Below are 16,248 nucleotides of genomic sequence, written 5' to 3'. Positions count from 1 at the left end.
GCCGGCCGCGTTGCTCCGCTGCGCGCGGCCCCTCTTCGAGCTGCGCGACGACGGCGACCGCGACGTCCGCGCGGCGCTCGCGTCCCTCGAGTCCCACGCGGCCGTCGTCGCGCGGCTCGCGCGCGACTCCATGCTCGCGGTCGTCGCGGACCCGGACCTCGAGGCCGCGTGCGCCGTCGCCCTGCGGCGCTTCGCGGTTCCCCGGGGGTAACACGCTTACGTGGCGGCGTCCTCGTCCTCGTAGTCCACGACGATCTCGAGGTCGGGCCAGGCCGCGCGGAACGGCTCGGGGCCTTTCTTGCCCGTGGAGAAGCACGCGTTGACGCGGAGGACCTCGAGCTCGTTGGCCTCGTCGAGGTCGCCGGGGTCGATCCGGAGGTCGCTCAGCGCGAGCTCGCGGAGCGACGCGGGGAGCGTCGCGAAGGCGCGGCCGACCGCGGGCGCGGGCAGCGGCGGCTTCGAGTAGCAGATCCCGTGGCGGACTTGGAACGCGCGCAGGTTCGGCGTCGCCGCGAGGAGCTTGCCGACGAGCTCCGTCAGCATCGCGGTGCTGAAGTGGTTGCGATACGTCGCGAGCCTCTGGACTTTGAGCGCGCGGAGGCGCGGGAACGGGTGGAGCGGTGGCACGCCGTCCCAGCCGGCCTCCGAGTAGGAGTTCGCGTTGAACTCGAGCGTCTCAAGGTTCGGGAACCAGGACCCGGCGACGGAGACGGCGCGGTAGTCCTGGCGCTCCATGCCCGTGATCTTCAGGTGCGCGAGCACGGGGTCGCCGCCGCCGCGCGCGTCGCGCCACGCGTGCCGCGCGGCCGAGAGCGACGCGTAGGTCGCGAGCTTGTCCGGCGCCTCGAGGGCCTCGAGGCAGGGCGCCGCGGCGATCCACTTGCCGAAGTGCGGCGCGCTGCCGTTGACGTCCGTGCCGACGGCGAGCGTCCGGAGCCGCGGGAGGCACGGCGGCCGCTGCTTCATGATCTCCGCGTTGATCTGCTTGCCGTCGAGGAAGACGTGCCGGAGCCCCGGCAAATCGCGGAGCGCGCCGACGACGGCCGCCGACGAAAGATAGGTAGAGCCGTAGGCGCCCGTCCGCACGCCGAGGGCGTCGACGGCGTCCTTGTGCTCGAGCCAGGCGACGAGCTTCGCGAGTCCGGGCCCGACGAGCGACATCGAGTCCCAGAGCGGCACCGCCTCGGCCGCGTCGAGGCCCCCGGACAGGAGCCCGACGTTGTTGCAGAAGATCCGGCCCCAGAGGCCCCGCGCGGACCGCAGGCGCCGCCACGGCTTGCAGACGCAGACCACGGCCTGGAGCCGGTCCGCGAGCCGCAGGTACGCCATGACGCGCGAGAGCGACTCGCCGTCGACGGCGTCGAAGCGCCCCGTGCCGCGCCGGTCCTCGCCGTCGACGACCGCCACGACCGGCGCCGGCCGCCCGCGCTTCGCGTACGCGACCAGGTCGTCGCGGCTGGCCGCGTTGCCGTTGTAGAGATGGAGCGCCAGCTCTTCCAGCTGCGCGCGGGGGATCTGCGCGAGGAGCACCTCCACGGAGACCTCCGGGGCCGGGGCGGCGCGCTTCTTGCCCTTGGCCATCGCGAGCTCCTTGGCCGGGGCGGCGCGCTTCTTGCCCTTGGCCATCGCGAGCTCCTCGACGATGCGGTGGACGGTAGCGGTGCTCGACGCGCGGCTCCTCGACGATGCTGTGGACGGTAGCGGTGCTCGACTCGCGCGTACCTAGGCTCGAAGCCGCCAGATCGTCCCCTCAGAGTTTTGTTTTTGCCGTTCAACTGATGTTCAATGTGCACTTAAGCACCCTAAATCCACGTCGCCTCGACCTCGCGGAAGCCCGGCGACGCGCGCGGCGAGGCGCCCTCGGGCCGGACGCGCTTCCGGTCCGGCGGCGTCCGCGGGGGGCTCGACCCGTCCGAGAAGGGCAGGCGCTCCGCGTCGACGCGCGCGACGCGGAGCAGCGACGGCCAGAGCCCCTGCGCGTCGAGGAAGTCGTTCAGGTTCCGCAGGAGCGGCCCCGCCTCGTCGTGGATGTAGTCCGTCGTCGTCGTCTCGATGTAGTCCGAGAGCAGGTCGCTCGCGGAGCCCGCGACGGCGTTGTAGAGCCACGCGTAGGCCGTGCCGTCGAAGCTCAGCGCGCACGCGTCGACCGTCACGCGCGCGTCGCGGAGCGCCAGGAACGGCGCGCCGCCGCCGGGCCGCCCGTCGCCGGGCCGCCGCGCGGCGACGAGGTCGAGGCCCAGGCAGATGTTCGACACCGCAGCGTGCGCGTAGCCCTCGTCGCGGAAGACGGCCGAGTCCTTCTTCCCGACGGACCAGCGCAGGTCCGACAGCGGGCAGTCGACGCCATAGACGTCGACGTGGAGCAGGCTCTCGGACCCGAGGTCGCGGTCGAAGGCCACGCGCAGGTTCTCGTGCGTCACGCGCACGCGCGACAGGTCGACGTGGTCCACGGCGTACTCGACGCCGTTCGCGTCGCCGGCCACGCGGCCCGGCGGCAAAGCCGTGAGCGCCGACGCGCCCAGGTCGAGCGCGAAGTCGGACAGCGCCGCGAGGAGCTGGTCGTCGAGGTGCCGCGCCTGGGCGGGAAAAGAGTGCGAAATTTCCAACTTTGGAGGCTCATATCTCGGCCGGTTTCCACTCGTTTCGTCTAATTTTTGGACGAGCGATCATCTCTCGGAGCGCTCTCGAGGATGCTTTTTCCGACAGGCGCGGGCGCGGAACACTCATGTTGAAGTGAACCTGAATCACTCTTTTCCTGCCCCGTGCCGCGCGACGTCGAGCGCGATGTGCTCCGCGTTGGCCTTGCTCAACACGCCCTCGAGGCGCCGCGCGACGTCCGCGGCCCGCTGGAGCAGCTTGAGCGTCGGGCCGGCCCGGAACGTCTTGTGGCGCACGGCGAGGAGGTCGTCGACGACGTCCGAGAGGTCCCGGAGGAGCTGCTGGACCATCGGCCGCGACTTCGGCGACGTCGACCGCTCCACGGACGTGAGCTCGCTCTCGACGGCGCGCCGCGCCTCCTCGAGCAGGGGCACGACCTTCCGCGCGGCGACCTCGAGCAAACCGCCGGAGTCGAGCGCGCGCGTCGCCAAACTCGCGAGCGCGGCGCCGCCGGCGGACCCCTGGAGCCGCGCCCAGGCGCCCGCGTCCACGGCGCGGTACAGCACGTCCACCAGAGCGTCCAAAATCTTGTCCTTGACCGCTTCGATGCCCGCGTCGTCGTCGAGCGACGTCGACGTCTCGAGGTTGACGTCGAACTTCGCCACGCGCAGCGACGCCTCTTGGTCGCCGAGCTTCCGGAACGCCGCCGTCGCCGACGCCGCCGCCGCCAGGATCAGGTCCGACTCCTCGGCGGGCCGCGCGGCCGCGCGCGCGACCGTGCCCTCCTCGACGGCGTCGCCGAGCCTCGCCCAGACGCCGCGGCCGACCCTCAGCTCGACGTCCTCGGCGACGAAGCGCCGGTAGCGGTAGCGCGTCTCGCTCTTCCAGAAGAAGGGCACGAGCTCGAGCGCGGCCACGCGGCCGACGCAGGCCTCGACCTCGCGCTCGTAGTTCTGGAGCGCGCGGGCGAAGGGCTCGCCCAAACCGTCGAGCAGGCCCTCCGTCGCCGAGCTCCGCCGCTCGAGCCGCGGCCGCGGGACGTCGCCTCTGGCGCCGCGGCGCCGCGCGAGGCCGTCGAGCGTCAGCAGGCCCGTCGCGCCGTCGACGTCGAGCCGCAGCGACGCGCCCCGGCACGAGACCTCGCGGACGTCGACGACCTTCTTGAAGATCGACGCGAGGTGTACGACGGTCTTGGCCTCGGCGACGGCGCCGACGTCCGGCGCGAAGGGCGCGCCCGGCGGCTTCGTCCGCAGCTCCGCGACGCCGACCTCGAGCGCGCCCTCGGCCCAGCGCACGCCGAGGGTGGCGGCCTGCACCGTCGTCGACGCCGACAGCAGCTGCGACAGCCGCCAGGACAGCAACGCGGCGCGGCACAGCCAGAGCAGCGCGACGGCTACCAGCGCGGCGGGCCAGAGCATGGTCTTTCACGGGGCCTCTCTAGCGCATTCCATGCTTCATTCCATCATCATCATCATTCGCTTGCGTTTCAGCATCAACGTGGTTCTTGAATTTCAAGTTGCAGCCCCCGGGTAGGCCCTCTAGCTGTTAACCTCTCCTAGCCTAGCAGCGTCCGATTTGCCGCAAGCGATGTGGATCTGGTCCGCCGACTGACGGCGCGGCAACTGCGCGATAACACTCATCACACGACTTGTGCGGCAACGCTGCGACAACCCTCATCGACGATCGATGCAAAAGAATGGCAGCACCACGGTCGTCCGCGAGCTGCCCGGCAAGGGCCGGTGCCTCTTCGCGACCCAGCGCGCCGCGCCCGGCGACACGGTGCTCAGCGAGGCGCCGATCATGGTGAGCCTGCCGTCGGACGCGCCGGCGCTTTTCGCGCTCCTCGAGGAGCTCCACCGGGCCGCGCCCTTCGCCTGCGGCCACGTCCGGAGCCATTTCGCCGCGATCTGCACGCTGTCGCAGGCTCCGCCGGTCTACGCGGCCGTCATGGACAAGGGCGCGCCCCGCGGCGAGCGCGAGCGGCTCCAGCACGAGGTCGCGCGCTGCGCCAGGGCCGCCGCGAAGCTGCTGCCGGGCGCGGACTTTTCCGACCTCGCGCAGTTGATCTGCGGCTGGGAGTTTAACGGCTTCCCCGCGGACGGCGGCGCGCTGGTGCTCTACGACCGCGTGAGCACGGCGGCGCACTCCTGCGACCCGAACGTCGAGGTCGTCGTGCTCTTCGAGCTCGAGAACGCCGCGGCCGCCGCGCGGGCCGTCGAGGCGGAGCCCGCCGCCGCCGGCGACCTCGTCTTCGACGACGAGGAGCGGGCGGCCTACGAGCGCTACCTCAAGAGCGCCGGGGCGCCGCCGGTGCGCAAGGGCGACGTCTTCGACTCCAGATACGCGGGCCTCGAGTTCCGCGCGCTCCGGGCCGTCGCGCCCGGCGACGAGATCGTCTTTTCCTACTGCCTGACGGCCGAGGATCTGAGGCGCGACTTCCGGCGGCGGCGGAAGGTGCTCAACCTGCGACACTGGTCCTTCACCTGCTACTGCGACCGGTGCGTCGCCGAGAGCCGCGCGTTCCTGCGAGACGCGCGTGGCGTCCGCGAGGACGACGAGGGCGCGTCGTCGTCCGACGACTCCTCCGACGCGCCGGCGGCGCTCGCGGCCGTCGCCTGCGACTTCGAGGACTACTAGCGACACCTAAATACCGGGACCTACTTCTGCGCCGCGGAGTCCGCGAAGACGGCCTCGAGCTTCTCCGTCTCGATCATCGTGAGGACCTCCTCCATGAAGGTCAGGGACGCGGAGCGGTGCATGGGGCCCGGGAGGCAGTTGAAGGGGAAGGCCTTGAGGTCGAGCATCTCGCGCGCGAGGTGGCTGCGGAAGACGACCTCGAAGGGCCGCTGCTGTATCGCGGCGTCGTCGCACGCGTGGCACGCCGCGTCCGACTCCTGCTTCGCCAGGGCCCGCAGGTCGCGGCCCTCGAGCATGGCGGCGTTGCAGAGCTGGTAGGACGACGTCAGCGCCGCCTGGACGTTCTCCGCGATGGCCGAGACCAGCTTGTCGCAGATCGTGGCTACCACGTTCCCGGGGACGAGGGGGATCTTCTCCGCGTAGGCCGCGAAGGAGTTCACGAGCTTCTCCCGCTCCTCCAAATCCGTGAAGCGGTGGTCGATGGATTTGAGGAAGATCTCCGTGACGATGCGCGTGTGCTCCTCGTCCGTCATATCGCCGCCGACGGGCGTCGACGCCATCGTCATGCTCCGCGTCATGAGCTTGACGACGCAGCGCACGACGCAGCGCCGGTCGAGGACGTCGAGGAAGGGGAGCTCGACGTAGTCGAAGACCCACTCGCAGATGTTGTGCTCGACGTCGAGCGCGTCGGACGCGGGCATCTCGCGCGACGAGTGGATCACGCAGAGGAAGCGGTTCGGCAGCCGCAGGCTCAGCACCTCGGCGACGTGGCAGACGCAGAACTCGAAGATCTCCTGCTCGTCCTCCTCGTCGAAGAAGGCCAGGTCCACGAGGTCGTTGATGAGCCGCGCGCAGGCCTCGACCTCCTCGTCGCCCATGAGGAGCTGCGCGCGCGGCGACCGCTCGATGCGCGTGCCGAGGTAGCGCCGCGACAGCGGGATGAGCGGGCCGTCCACGACGATCTTCTCCGCGCCGTGATGCAGCGTCTGGGGGCCGCGCAGGCCCGGGATGGCGCTGCGCCAGCCCCACTGCTTCTCCGGCGCGCAGAGGGCCAGCGACGTCGACCCGAAGGCGCCGGCGACGGCGACGGAGCAGTGGCGCGCGGCGAGGCGCAGCATGGTGCAAACTTTCGAGCGAGGCGGGCTGCCGAAGGGGCTGCCTCGCGGCCCGAATCGCTGCCCCAGACTCGGGAGATGCCAGCGTCGATCGAGCTCGATGCGATCTGCAACGCGCCTTCAGCATAACATTCAAACATTACGTGTCGACGGACGAGCTCGGGCTGATGGCGTCGGAGTCGTCCTCGGACTCGCCGGACTCGTCGTCGTCGTCGTCGTCGTCGGACTCGGTCGTCGTCGTCGTCGTCGTCGTCGTCGTCCTCGTCCTCCTTGTCGTCCGCCGCGGGCGCCTCGCCGAGCCCCGGGAACTTGAAGCGGTTGAGGAGCTTCTTCTCGTGGCCCTTCTTGTCCGCGGGGATGCCGAAGCAGGCGATGTCCTCCCGGTCGAGGCCGTGCGCCGCGATCTGCGCGTAGTCGTAGCCCGCGGCGATGATCCGGGGAAAGTACTGGTCGCAGCCGATGTCCTTGAGCCAGGCGCGCAGCGCGCCGTGGTCCGCGGCGGCGTCGACGGCGGACGACGCGCGCTCGGCCAGCACCGCGGCGACGCGGTCGTGGCCCGCGAGGCGCGCCAGTTCGTGCGGCGGCGCCAGCTTCGAGCCCGCGACGAGGGGCGGCGCGCCGGCGTCGAGCAGGGCCTCCACGGTCCGCAGGTGGCCCTGGGCCGCGGCGTAGTGGAGCGGCGCGAAGCCCAGGCTGTCCGGCCGGCCGCCGTCCGCGCCCGCGGCGAGCAACCTGCCGACGACGCCGGCGTGCCCGTAGCGGCAGGCGACGTGGAGCGCCGACGAGTTCGGCAGGAACCGGCTACTCGCGCAGCCGTTCGGGTCCGCGCCGGCGGCCAGGATCGTCTCCACGGCGCGGACGTCGCCCTCGGCGGCGGCGAGCTGCAGCGGCCGCCAGTCGTCGAACTGGAACGTGGCGTCGACCGGGTTCGCCACCCGGCCCGCGCCGGCCTGCCGCTGGCGCCAGCTCGTGATGGCGTGGAGGTCGCCGGCGCGCGCCGCGTCCACGGGGAAGGGCGTCAGCCGCGCCGCGGCCATGGTGCGGTGCCGGGCTGCCCCTCTTGCGCCGTAAACTTGCCGCTGCCAGTTTGTTTTGTGTCGTTTCCGAACTGAGTTGTTGACGTCAACGAGGCGAGCCACACCGCAGTCGTCGCCCACCAGCTAGCCGGCCGCGTCGCGCGCCGCATCGCGAGGCGCAATGGCGGCATTGGAGCTCAAGACGCAGGGCAACGAGGCGCTCGCCGCCGGCCACTACTCGCAGGCGTGCGCCCTCTATTCCCAGGCCATCGAGATCGACGGGTCGAACCATGCGCGTCGCCAGCGCCCAACCCAACGCCAGCGCAGCGCCGACCCTCCCTGGGCCCTCGAGCCGTCGCCGCGCCCGCGCCCGCGGCGCCGGACCCCCGCGCGCCCGGGGCGCGACGCGCGACAGCGCCCGCGCGCGCCGCGTCAACGGCCGCGCGCGTCGACGCGCGCGCGCGCCGCTTCCGCCGCGAAATATCCCGGAACGTCGACGCCGCGGCCCCCCAGGTGCTCTACTCGAACCGGGCCATGGCGCACATCAAGGCCGAGAGCTACGGCCTCGCCATCAGCGACGCCGAGGCGGCGATCCGCATCGACCCGACGTACATCAAGGCCTACTACCGGCGAGGGTCGGCGAATTTCGCGCTCGGCAAGTACCGCCTGGCGCTGCGGGACTTCAAGGCCGTCTGCAAGCTGCGGCCGAGCGACCGCGACGCGCGCACGAAGCTCAAGGAGTGCGAGAAGGCCGTGAAGCAGCTCGCGTTCGCGTCGGCGATCGAGAGCAGCGACGACCAGTGCGTGTCCGCGACGGTCGACCCGTCGCAGATGGTCGTCGAGGACGCCTACGACGGCCCGCGCCTGGGCGACGACGGCGTGATGACCGACGAGTTCGTCGAGGGCATGCTCGAGCGCTTCCGGGACCAGCGCCTCGTCCACAAGAAGTACGTGCTCCAGATCCTCCTCGGCGCGAAGGCGCTCCTGCAGGCCGAGGGGTCGCTCGTGGACCTCAAGATCCCGGAGACCGACGCCGACGGCGACGCCGACAAGGCCCACTACACGGTCTGCGGCGACGTCCACGGCCAGTTCTACGACCTGCTGCACATCTTCGAGATCAACGGCCTCCCCTCCGCGGCGAACCCGTACGTCTTCAACGGCGACTTCGTGGACCGGGGCTCCTTCAGCGTCGAGGTCGTCACGTCCCTCTTCGCGCTGAAGCTCCGACATCCCGGCGGCGTCCACCTGAACCGGGGCAACCACGAGACGAAGAACATGACGAAAATCTACGGCTTCGAGGGCGAGGTCCGCCACAAATACGACGCGACGGTGCTCGCGCTCTTCCACGAGTGCTTCTGCTTCCTGCCCCTGGCGGCGTGCATCGAGTCCAAGGTCTTCGTGACCCACGGCGGCCTGAGCTCCGACGACGGCGTCGTCCTCGACGACGTCCGGGCCATCGACCGCGACCGCGAGCCGCCCGACGCGGGCCTCATGTGCGACCTGCTCTGGAGCGACCCCCAGGCCAACGAGGGCCGGAGCCCGTCGAAGCGCGGCGTGGGCCTCAGTTTTGGGCCGGACGTGACGCGGTCGTTCCTCGCGAAGAACGACCTCCGCCTCGTCATCCGGAGCCACGAGGTCCGCGACTCGGGCTACGAGCTCGAGCACGGCGGCGACCTCATCACGGTCTTCTCCGCGCCCAACTACTGCGACGCCATGGGCAACAAAGGCGCCTTCGTCCACCTCCACCGCGACCTCGACCCGAAATTCACGACGTTCGACGCCGTGCCCCACCCGCCGGTCCGGCCCATGGCCTACGCGTCGTCGCCCTTCGGCTTGTGATCCCCGCGGCCCGGCGCCGCCCGCCCGGCCGCGGGCTCCGGGGGAGCCCGGAAGCCGCGTCCCGCCGCGCTCGTCTAAACCAGCTCACCATTGCCCGCGTCCTAGAGCAGCGAGTCGAGCGTCACGGCGGACACCGCGGCGCTCCCGCCGGGGGCGTCGTGGACGAGCGGGCACCGCGCGCCCGCGGGGCAGCTGTCCGGGAAGCCGGGGATGAAGCGCGGGCACTTGGTCGCGGCGGCCGCGGCCCGGGGCGACGGGTCCGCCGCCGCCGCGGGGCCGTAGCGGCCGCCGCCGTCGGGCGCGCGCGCGGGACCGGCGTCGCCGTGGACGAAGCGGCACCGGTCGCCGAAGCCGCAGCGGCCCTCGCGGACCCAGTGGCGGCAGGGCGTCTGCGACCTGCCGAAGCCGTCCGGTCCGGCGGGCCGCGCGTCGCCGAAGCCGCCGGGAAGCGCGCGGTCCGGCGGCCGCCGCCGCTCCGGCGACCGGGACCGGCGCCGCTCCGGCGACCGGGACCGGCCCCAGCGCCGGTCCCGGCTCCGGCTCCGGCTCCGGCGCCGGCTCCGGGACCGGTCGCCGGCGCTGTCGCTCCGCCGCCGCCGGTCGCGCGAGCCGCTCCGCCGCCGCCGCCGCCGCGACGAGCTCCGCGACCGCCGCGACCGCTTCGCCGGCGACCGCGACCGCCGCGGCGACCGCGACCGCCGCCGGGCCGGCGGCCGGTCGCCGGGCGCGCGGCCGCGCGCGGGCGGGCCGCGGAGGCCGCGCGCGACACGACGGCGTCGGCGCCGAAGGAGCCGGAGACGACGTAGGCGTCGGAGCGCCGGCAGAAGTCGCCGAGCGTCGTGGCGAACTCGGCGACGACGTCGTCGACGCGCTCCGTCTTGAGAAAATACTCGAGCTGGTTCAGCGTCGCGGACGCGTCGCCGAGCGCGCGGTCCACGAGGACCCCCAGCCTTTCCGGCGGCGCCGGCGGCGCACCGCCGCCGCCCTCGACGAGGGACACGTCGCCGCGGCTCACGCGGAAGCGGTGGGGCCGCGCGCCCACGAAGTCGGCCACGCGCGCGCCGGACGTGAGCTCCGACACGCGGCCGAGGCTCGACGGCGTCGCCGCGCGGTGGTCCCGGAGCGCGTCCCGGAGCCGCTCCGCCGCCGGCGGCGCGTCGTAGCGCTCGAGGTCGTCGACGGACCAGAGGCGCTTCTTGAGGTCCGCGAGCGACACGGCGCCGAAGCGGAGCGCCTCGACGACCGCGGCCTCGACGAGCGCCTGCGCGGCCCAGTAGTCAAACGCGTCGGACCGCTCGGCGACGACAAAGGGCGCGTCGTCCTCGGCCTCGTCGCCGTCGGGCGCGCGGACCTTGACGGACGCGTTCGGACCCGTGGCCGTCCGGTCGACGTCGAACGCGCGCCGCGACCGCAGGAACTCGCCGAGGGGCCTGCGCCGAACCCAAATCTTCAACCCGACTTCAATGTGAGCGTATTCGAATGTGTTGACACAATTTCTTCGGCTGGGCTTCGAGAACTCGACGAGAGCGATCGATCCGTCCAAAAATCAGCCGAATCGACTTCGATTTGACCGAGCTAGAGAATTCTCAAGTTTGGTCAGGACCACCCAAACCAGTGGTTGGTTTCGGCACAGCGAGGGGCTGGCCCAGCACGTCGAAGAGGTCGCCGCCCCGGGCGTAGGCCGCGAGCTGGGCCGTCTTCCCGCCGAGGGCCGCGCCGTTCTCGTGGCGGCCCTTGGTTAAAGCGGCGCGGAGGTCGCCCTCGAGCTTGACGACCGCGCGCGGCCGGCCCGCGAGCAGCTCGAGCACGGCGGCCTCGACGAGCGCCTCGCCCGGGGCGCGGTCGACGGCCAGCGCGGCCTCGTCGCGCTCGAGGCGCAGCAGGCCGTCGCGGAGCCGGAAGTGCGTCGGCCGCGACCGGACGAATAATTCCAGCGACGCGCCGGAGCAGAGGCTCTTGAGCACCTGGGCAGCACAAGAGTGATTCAACGTCGCTTCAACGTGAGTGTTCCGCGCGCGCGCGTAACGAAAAACACATCCACGCTTCGAGACCGTTCCGAGAGATGATCGCTCGTCCAAAAATCAGCCGAAACGAGTGGGAAACGGCCGAGAAAGGAGCCTTTGAAGTTGGGAATTTCGCTCTCTTGTCCTGCCCTGTTGAGCACGGCGGCGTCCTGGGCCTCGTAGCAGGCGAGGAGCGCCCTGAGCTTCGCCGTCGCCGCGGGCGCGCCGTCGGGGCCGGGCTTGGCCGGCTTCGCGAGGTGGCGCGCGAGCTTGGCCCGCGTGCCGAGCGTGTCCTCGACGAGCCGCAGCGTCGGCGCGAGGCCGATGCCCTCGCAGGCCTCGGCGACGGCGTCGCGCACCGCGCGCTGCACGGCGGCGTAGGGGTCCGCGCCGACGTGCGTCACGAGGGCCCCCGACGAGAAGTCGCCGGCCGCGACGCGGTAGCGCGGGCAGCCCCGGACGTACTCGCCGAGGGGCAGCCCCGCGAGCTGGCGCTGGAAGGCGCGCCGCTCGCGGCCCGTCGGCGCGAGGTCGCGCACGCGCTTCGGGCCGCCGGCGAGCAGGTTCGCGAGCGTCGCGTCGACGGCGTCCGTCGCGTCCTCGGCCGGCGGCGGCCGCGGGCCCGCGTACTCCGCGTCGAGCAGCGCCGCGACGCCGAAGCCGTCGTCGATCTCGAAGCGGTCGCTCCGCGACTCGAGGAACTCGCGCACGGTCGTCCCGGACGCGACGTCCTCGAACGTCGCGGCGCGCCGCCAGTCCATCTCCTCGCAGAGCGACTGGCACCAGGCCAGGGGCGCGCGCTCCAGCGCCGCCCGCGTCGCGAAGGCGCCGACGAGGTCGCCCACGTTCATGGCGCCCGCGTCCGTCGCCGCGAGCATCTCGGCCATGGCCTCCTCGGCCACGTACATGGCCTTCTCGAACGGCGACAGCGTCGCCTCCCACTCCGGCCGCGCTTCGACGTCGTCGTCGTCGTCGTCGACCGGCGCCGGCGCGTCCGGGGCCGGCGCGCACGCCGGGCGCACGGCGGCGTCGGCCGTGAGGTCGTCCGCGTCGACGAAGAACTTGGACGGCTTCGCGCGGAGCGCCTCCGACGACGGCACGCCGAGGAGGTCCACGACCGTCACGCGCGTCGTGTCGAACTCGTCGCGGAGCCAGGTCCGGAAGAGCGCCGCCCTGGTCCCGCCCTCGCGCTTCGCCGGCGCCGCGCCCGGCGCGAGGAGCGCGCGCGCGAACGAGTCGACCGCGCCGCACGTCGTCGCGCCCTCCGCCGCGACGAACTCCGCGAGGGCCCCCTCGAGGAACCGCGCGCCGACCTCGCAGCCCTGGGGCACGCCCGGCCGGCCCGCGTAGCGCACCGTCGTGAGCTTGAGGGGCCGGTTCTTCTGGCCGTCGACGCCTAAAAGCTTGAAGCGGTGCGCGCGGCTCGCCAAGAACTCCTTGAGCGTCGCGCCGCCGAGCAGGTCCCCGAGCGACGACGCGTCGCGGTGCACGTAGGTCTCCAGCAGCTTCGACCGGCTCCGCGCGAGCCGCCGGTCGAGCCGCTCCGCGTCGAGGTGCCGCCGGAGGCCGCCGCGGCTCGCGAGCGGCGCGAGGGCGCCGGACGGCAGCGGCTTCGCGCTCAGCGTCTCGGCGATAGCCTCCTCGACGACGTAGGCGACCTGGGCGAAGAGCGACTCCTCGAGCTCGACCTCCTCCGGCTCCGGCGACGGCGCGCCGCGCGCCGGCGGCGCGGCCGCGGGCGCGTCGAAGTCGCCGTCCTCGTTGAAGAAGTCGAGCTCCTCGCCGGTGACGTCGGGCCGCGCGGACCGCTCCTCGCGCGTCAGCGTCGCCCGCGCCGTCGCCGCGCGCCGCGCCGCGCAGAAGACGACCCAGTGGCGGAGCGCGACCTCGGGCGTCCGGCTCGCGCCGTACTTGCGCTCCGCGAGGGCCAGGTTCTCCCGGTGGCCCGCGACGTGCTGCGTCACGTCGCCGTGCGTCAGGGCCTCGGCGCGGTCGCCGTAGCCGCCGCCGAGGCCGCCGAAGGTCGACCCGCCGAAGAAGTCCTTGAGCGCGCGCAGGATCGCCGGCAGGCGCCGCGGGTGCAGCGTCTCCGCGGCCCAGGCCTCGAAGGCGACCCACGTCGCGCCCGCGGCGTCGAAGCGGTGCGGCGTCGCCATCTATCGGGTCGTTGGCTCGTCGGGTCGGCTCGGTGCGTTTTCACACATGGTCGAGGAGAGGCTCGACCATCGAGAGCCCTCTTAGGATTACAAAAATGGGAGTTGAATTTATCAACGAAGTCGTATCTCGGCGCCGCGTCGTCCGCGCACACGATGGCGACAGCTGCACGATGATGACAGCTCGCTGGCTCTTGTGGCTGCCCCTGGCGACCGCCGCGTCGCCGGTGCCGGACCCCGAGGTCGGCGCCATCGTCGACCAGGTCGCGCGGCAGTTCGCCGAGGCCAACGGTCGGGGGTTCGAGGGCTGGGAGCCGAAGCTGCTCAAGGAAGCGGCGAGGAACTACCACGCGAAGATCACGCCCATGGCCATGCCCTGGCCCGTGGACCAGGACACGGCGGAGACCTTCGTGCCGCCGGAGGGCGTCGAACCGCGCGTGCCGAACATCGCGCACTGGGCCTGGCGGTCCGGCGACGCCGACTGGACGATGGCGCTGTCCGTCGTCATGGCCAGGGTCGTGCAGCGCGCGGAGACGCTCTACCTGCACACGGGCCCGCTCGGCGACGGCGACTGGAGCTACACGAGCCCGCGGACGGCGGCGGGCGCCGAGGCGCTGAAATGCATCCGGGCCGCCGGCGCGACGGAGTACGCGCACGACGCGGACCCGACGCCCGACCCGAGCGGGCGCCACCCCTGGGCCGAGGTCATGCACCACAAGCCGGGCCACGACTTCAGCAAGCAGACCTTCGCGCACGTCTCCGACGTCATGCGCCTCTACACGATCCTAAAGCACGGCGGCATCTACCTCGACCGCGACGCGCAGGGCAGGACAAGGGTGATTCAACGTCGCTTCAACGTGAGTGTTCCGCGCGCGCGCGTTCCGGAAACAGCACCCACGCTTCGAGACCGTTCCGAGAGATGATCGCTCGTCCAAAGATCAGCCGAAACGAGTGGAAACCGGCCGAGAGAGGAGCCTTTGAAGTTGGGAATTTTCGCACTCTTGTCCTGCCCAGGCGACGCGTTCCTCCACAAGCGCGTGGACCACTACCGGTGGAAGTACGACGCCGTGCTGGGCCTGGAGATGCAGAACTTCGAGCGGGACCACGCGGCGAACTTCGGGTGCATCATGGCGGCGCCGAACGCGTCCTACTTCCGCTACTTCTGGGACGGCGCCGGCGACCCGTCGTACGTCGACCTGTCGTACCGCGTCACGTGGGGCGGCTGGGCCCACGACTCCTGCCGCAAGTCCTACGCGCTGGCCATCAAGCGGCCGGACCTCGTCCACATGGAGGCGCGGCTCCTCCAGTACCCGTTCCCGGGCCACGGGCCCGCGCGCGGCAACCAGGTCACGGACGAGCTCCTCGCGCTCACGGAGAAGGCCGAGGTCTGCCACATGAGCGGCTTCATGTGGCACGGCGGCCGCACGCAGCAGCTGACCATGAAGCCGAGCATCTGGGGCAGGGTCATGTGGCCCAACGTGCTCAGGGCCGCGGCCGCGGCGCCGCGCCTCGACGCGGACCTCCTGGGCTGCGTGTCCTGGCTCGGCGAGAAGCTCGTCAACGAGTCCTACATGCCGCCGGGGGCGAACGCGAGGCCCTGGGCGGCCTAGCCCGCCTTTAGCCGCGGGGCCGCGCGGGGCCGTTGTAGGCCGTCGACCGCCGGCGGATCTTGTTCGCGGCCGCGATGTCCGCGACGCGGACGCCCTTGGAGTAGGTGATCTTCTCCGTGCCGTCGGCCTGCTTGATCGTGCCCGTCGTGATGCACGTCTCGCTGTCGATGAACCAGAGCTCCGTCTCGTTGAAGGCGCCGCTGTCGAGCTTCTGCTTCTCGAGGATGAGCCGCTGCTCCGTGTCGAAGCGGATGAGCTTGTTCGGGTTGTGCTCGTGGGTCCGCACCCACTCGTCCATGCGCACCTCGAACTCGTTGCCCATCTTGACCTTGCCGCCGGCGAGCTCGATCGTGCGCTTGCAGTAGAGCCGCCCCCCCTCCTCGCGCCAGTTCACCGTCAGGTTCTGGTGCTGCATGACCGTCTTGATGACGTGGCGCACCCACATCTTCTTGATGTTCATCTCCTGGATGAGGTCGTTGCGCGCCGACGACTCCGTGATGGCGAAGGTGCCCTCGTAGACGTCCCGGAGGGCCACGCGCTCGCCGGAGATGAGCTCGAACTCGAACTTGCCCTGGGGGCTCGGGTTCGGGAAGGTCACGTCGACGGCGGCCTCGTCGGCGGCCTCGTCGGGGTCCTCCTTCTTCTCGTCGACGAAGTGGACGTCGTAGGCCGCGACGCCGGCGTCGACGGGCTTCGCCTCCTGGGGCGGCGGCCGACGTTTCGACGCGCAGCAGCCCATGGAATCGTTCGCGGTGCGGCGGTCAGGTCCGAAGGCTGGTTCCCACCGACGCGGTCGTTCCGGGGGCGACAAAGGTCGCGCGCGTCATGTCCCGCGGCCAGGCGCGGCCGCGCTACCAAGGTAACTCGAATTCTGGACGTGCCATGGCTGCCCCACGTTTTGGGTTTTTCGTGCGGGGCCAAAGCTGAAGAATCTCGGTACAAATCACTTCAACAAATCATCGCCTGCGACGAAGCTGCCCGCGGCCGCGGATCGTCCCCGACCGCGGCTGCCCCCCAGCTTCGTCGCCGCGGCGCCCCCGCGGGCCGGGGGACCGGGCCGTCCGCGCCGCCGAGGGCCCTCGCACCGGCGCCGACGCGCCGCCCCGGAGCGCCGCACGCATGCCGCCGCCGCCGCCGCCGCCGCCGCCCCCGCCGGACGACGACGTCAACGACCGCGCGTCGGCGGCGGCGCTCTGGCGGTCCAAGTACAAGGCGGCCCAGTCGCCCGACGCCAAGGAGCGGCCGAGCTACGGCGGCACGCGGCGCACGCGGGGCAA

General features: G+C 72.0%; 4 protein-coding genes across 4 annotated transcripts in view; 2 read left to right on the top strand and 2 right to left on the bottom strand.

The window, feature by feature from the left end:
• Positions 1-199: 199 nt before the first annotated feature.
• AURANDRAFT_72348 (expressed protein) lies at positions 200-1,712 on the bottom strand (the record flags this gene model as incomplete). Its single annotated transcript, XM_009041936.1, has 1 exon — positions 200-1,712. The coding sequence occupies one exon, from the start codon at positions 1,624-1,626 to the stop codon at positions 217-219; it is 1,410 nt and encodes a 469-aa protein (XP_009040184.1).
• Positions 1,713-1,802: 90 nt separating this feature from the next.
• AURANDRAFT_66688 (hypothetical protein) lies at positions 1,803-4,016 on the bottom strand (the record flags this gene model as incomplete). Its single annotated transcript, XM_009041935.1, has 2 exons — positions 1,803-2,576; positions 2,775-4,016. 2 exons carry the CDS (start codon positions 4,014-4,016, stop codon positions 1,803-1,805), a joined length of 2,016 nt encoding a protein of 671 aa, XP_009040183.1.
• A 3,531-nt stretch (positions 4,017-7,547) lies between these two features.
• On the top strand, positions 7,548-9,205 carry AURANDRAFT_59408 (hypothetical protein; the record flags this gene model as incomplete). The annotated part of the gene is given in 3 exon segments (XM_009042007.1): positions 7,548-7,612; positions 7,632-7,662; positions 7,880-9,205. 3 exon segments carry the CDS (start codon positions 7,548-7,550, stop codon positions 9,203-9,205), a joined length of 1,422 nt encoding a protein of 473 aa, XP_009040255.1.
• A 4,329-nt stretch (positions 9,206-13,534) lies between these two features.
• The window catches only part of AURANDRAFT_66686 (hypothetical protein), a gene marked incomplete at both ends in the record, with an annotated part of 4,201 nt that continues 1,487 nt past the window's right edge, over positions 13,535-16,248 (top strand). Inside the window, 3 exons of the mRNA XM_009042008.1 lie at positions 13,535-14,207; positions 14,376-14,917; positions 15,076-15,245. Of these exons, the coding sequence (XP_009040256.1) occupies positions 13,535-14,207; positions 14,376-14,917; positions 15,076-15,245 (1,385 nt within the window). The remainder of the gene's footprint in view (positions 14,208-14,375; positions 14,918-15,075; positions 15,246-16,248) is intronic.

Source organism: Aureococcus anophagefferens (assembly GCF_000186865.1).
Source record: "Aureococcus anophagefferens unplaced genomic scaffold AURANscaffold_25, whole genome shotgun sequence".
In the NCBI taxonomy this organism is placed as follows: domain Eukaryota; class Pelagophyceae; order Pelagomonadales; family Pelagomonadaceae; genus Aureococcus; species Aureococcus anophagefferens.
This window is presented reverse-complemented; position numbering and strand designations above follow the sequence as displayed.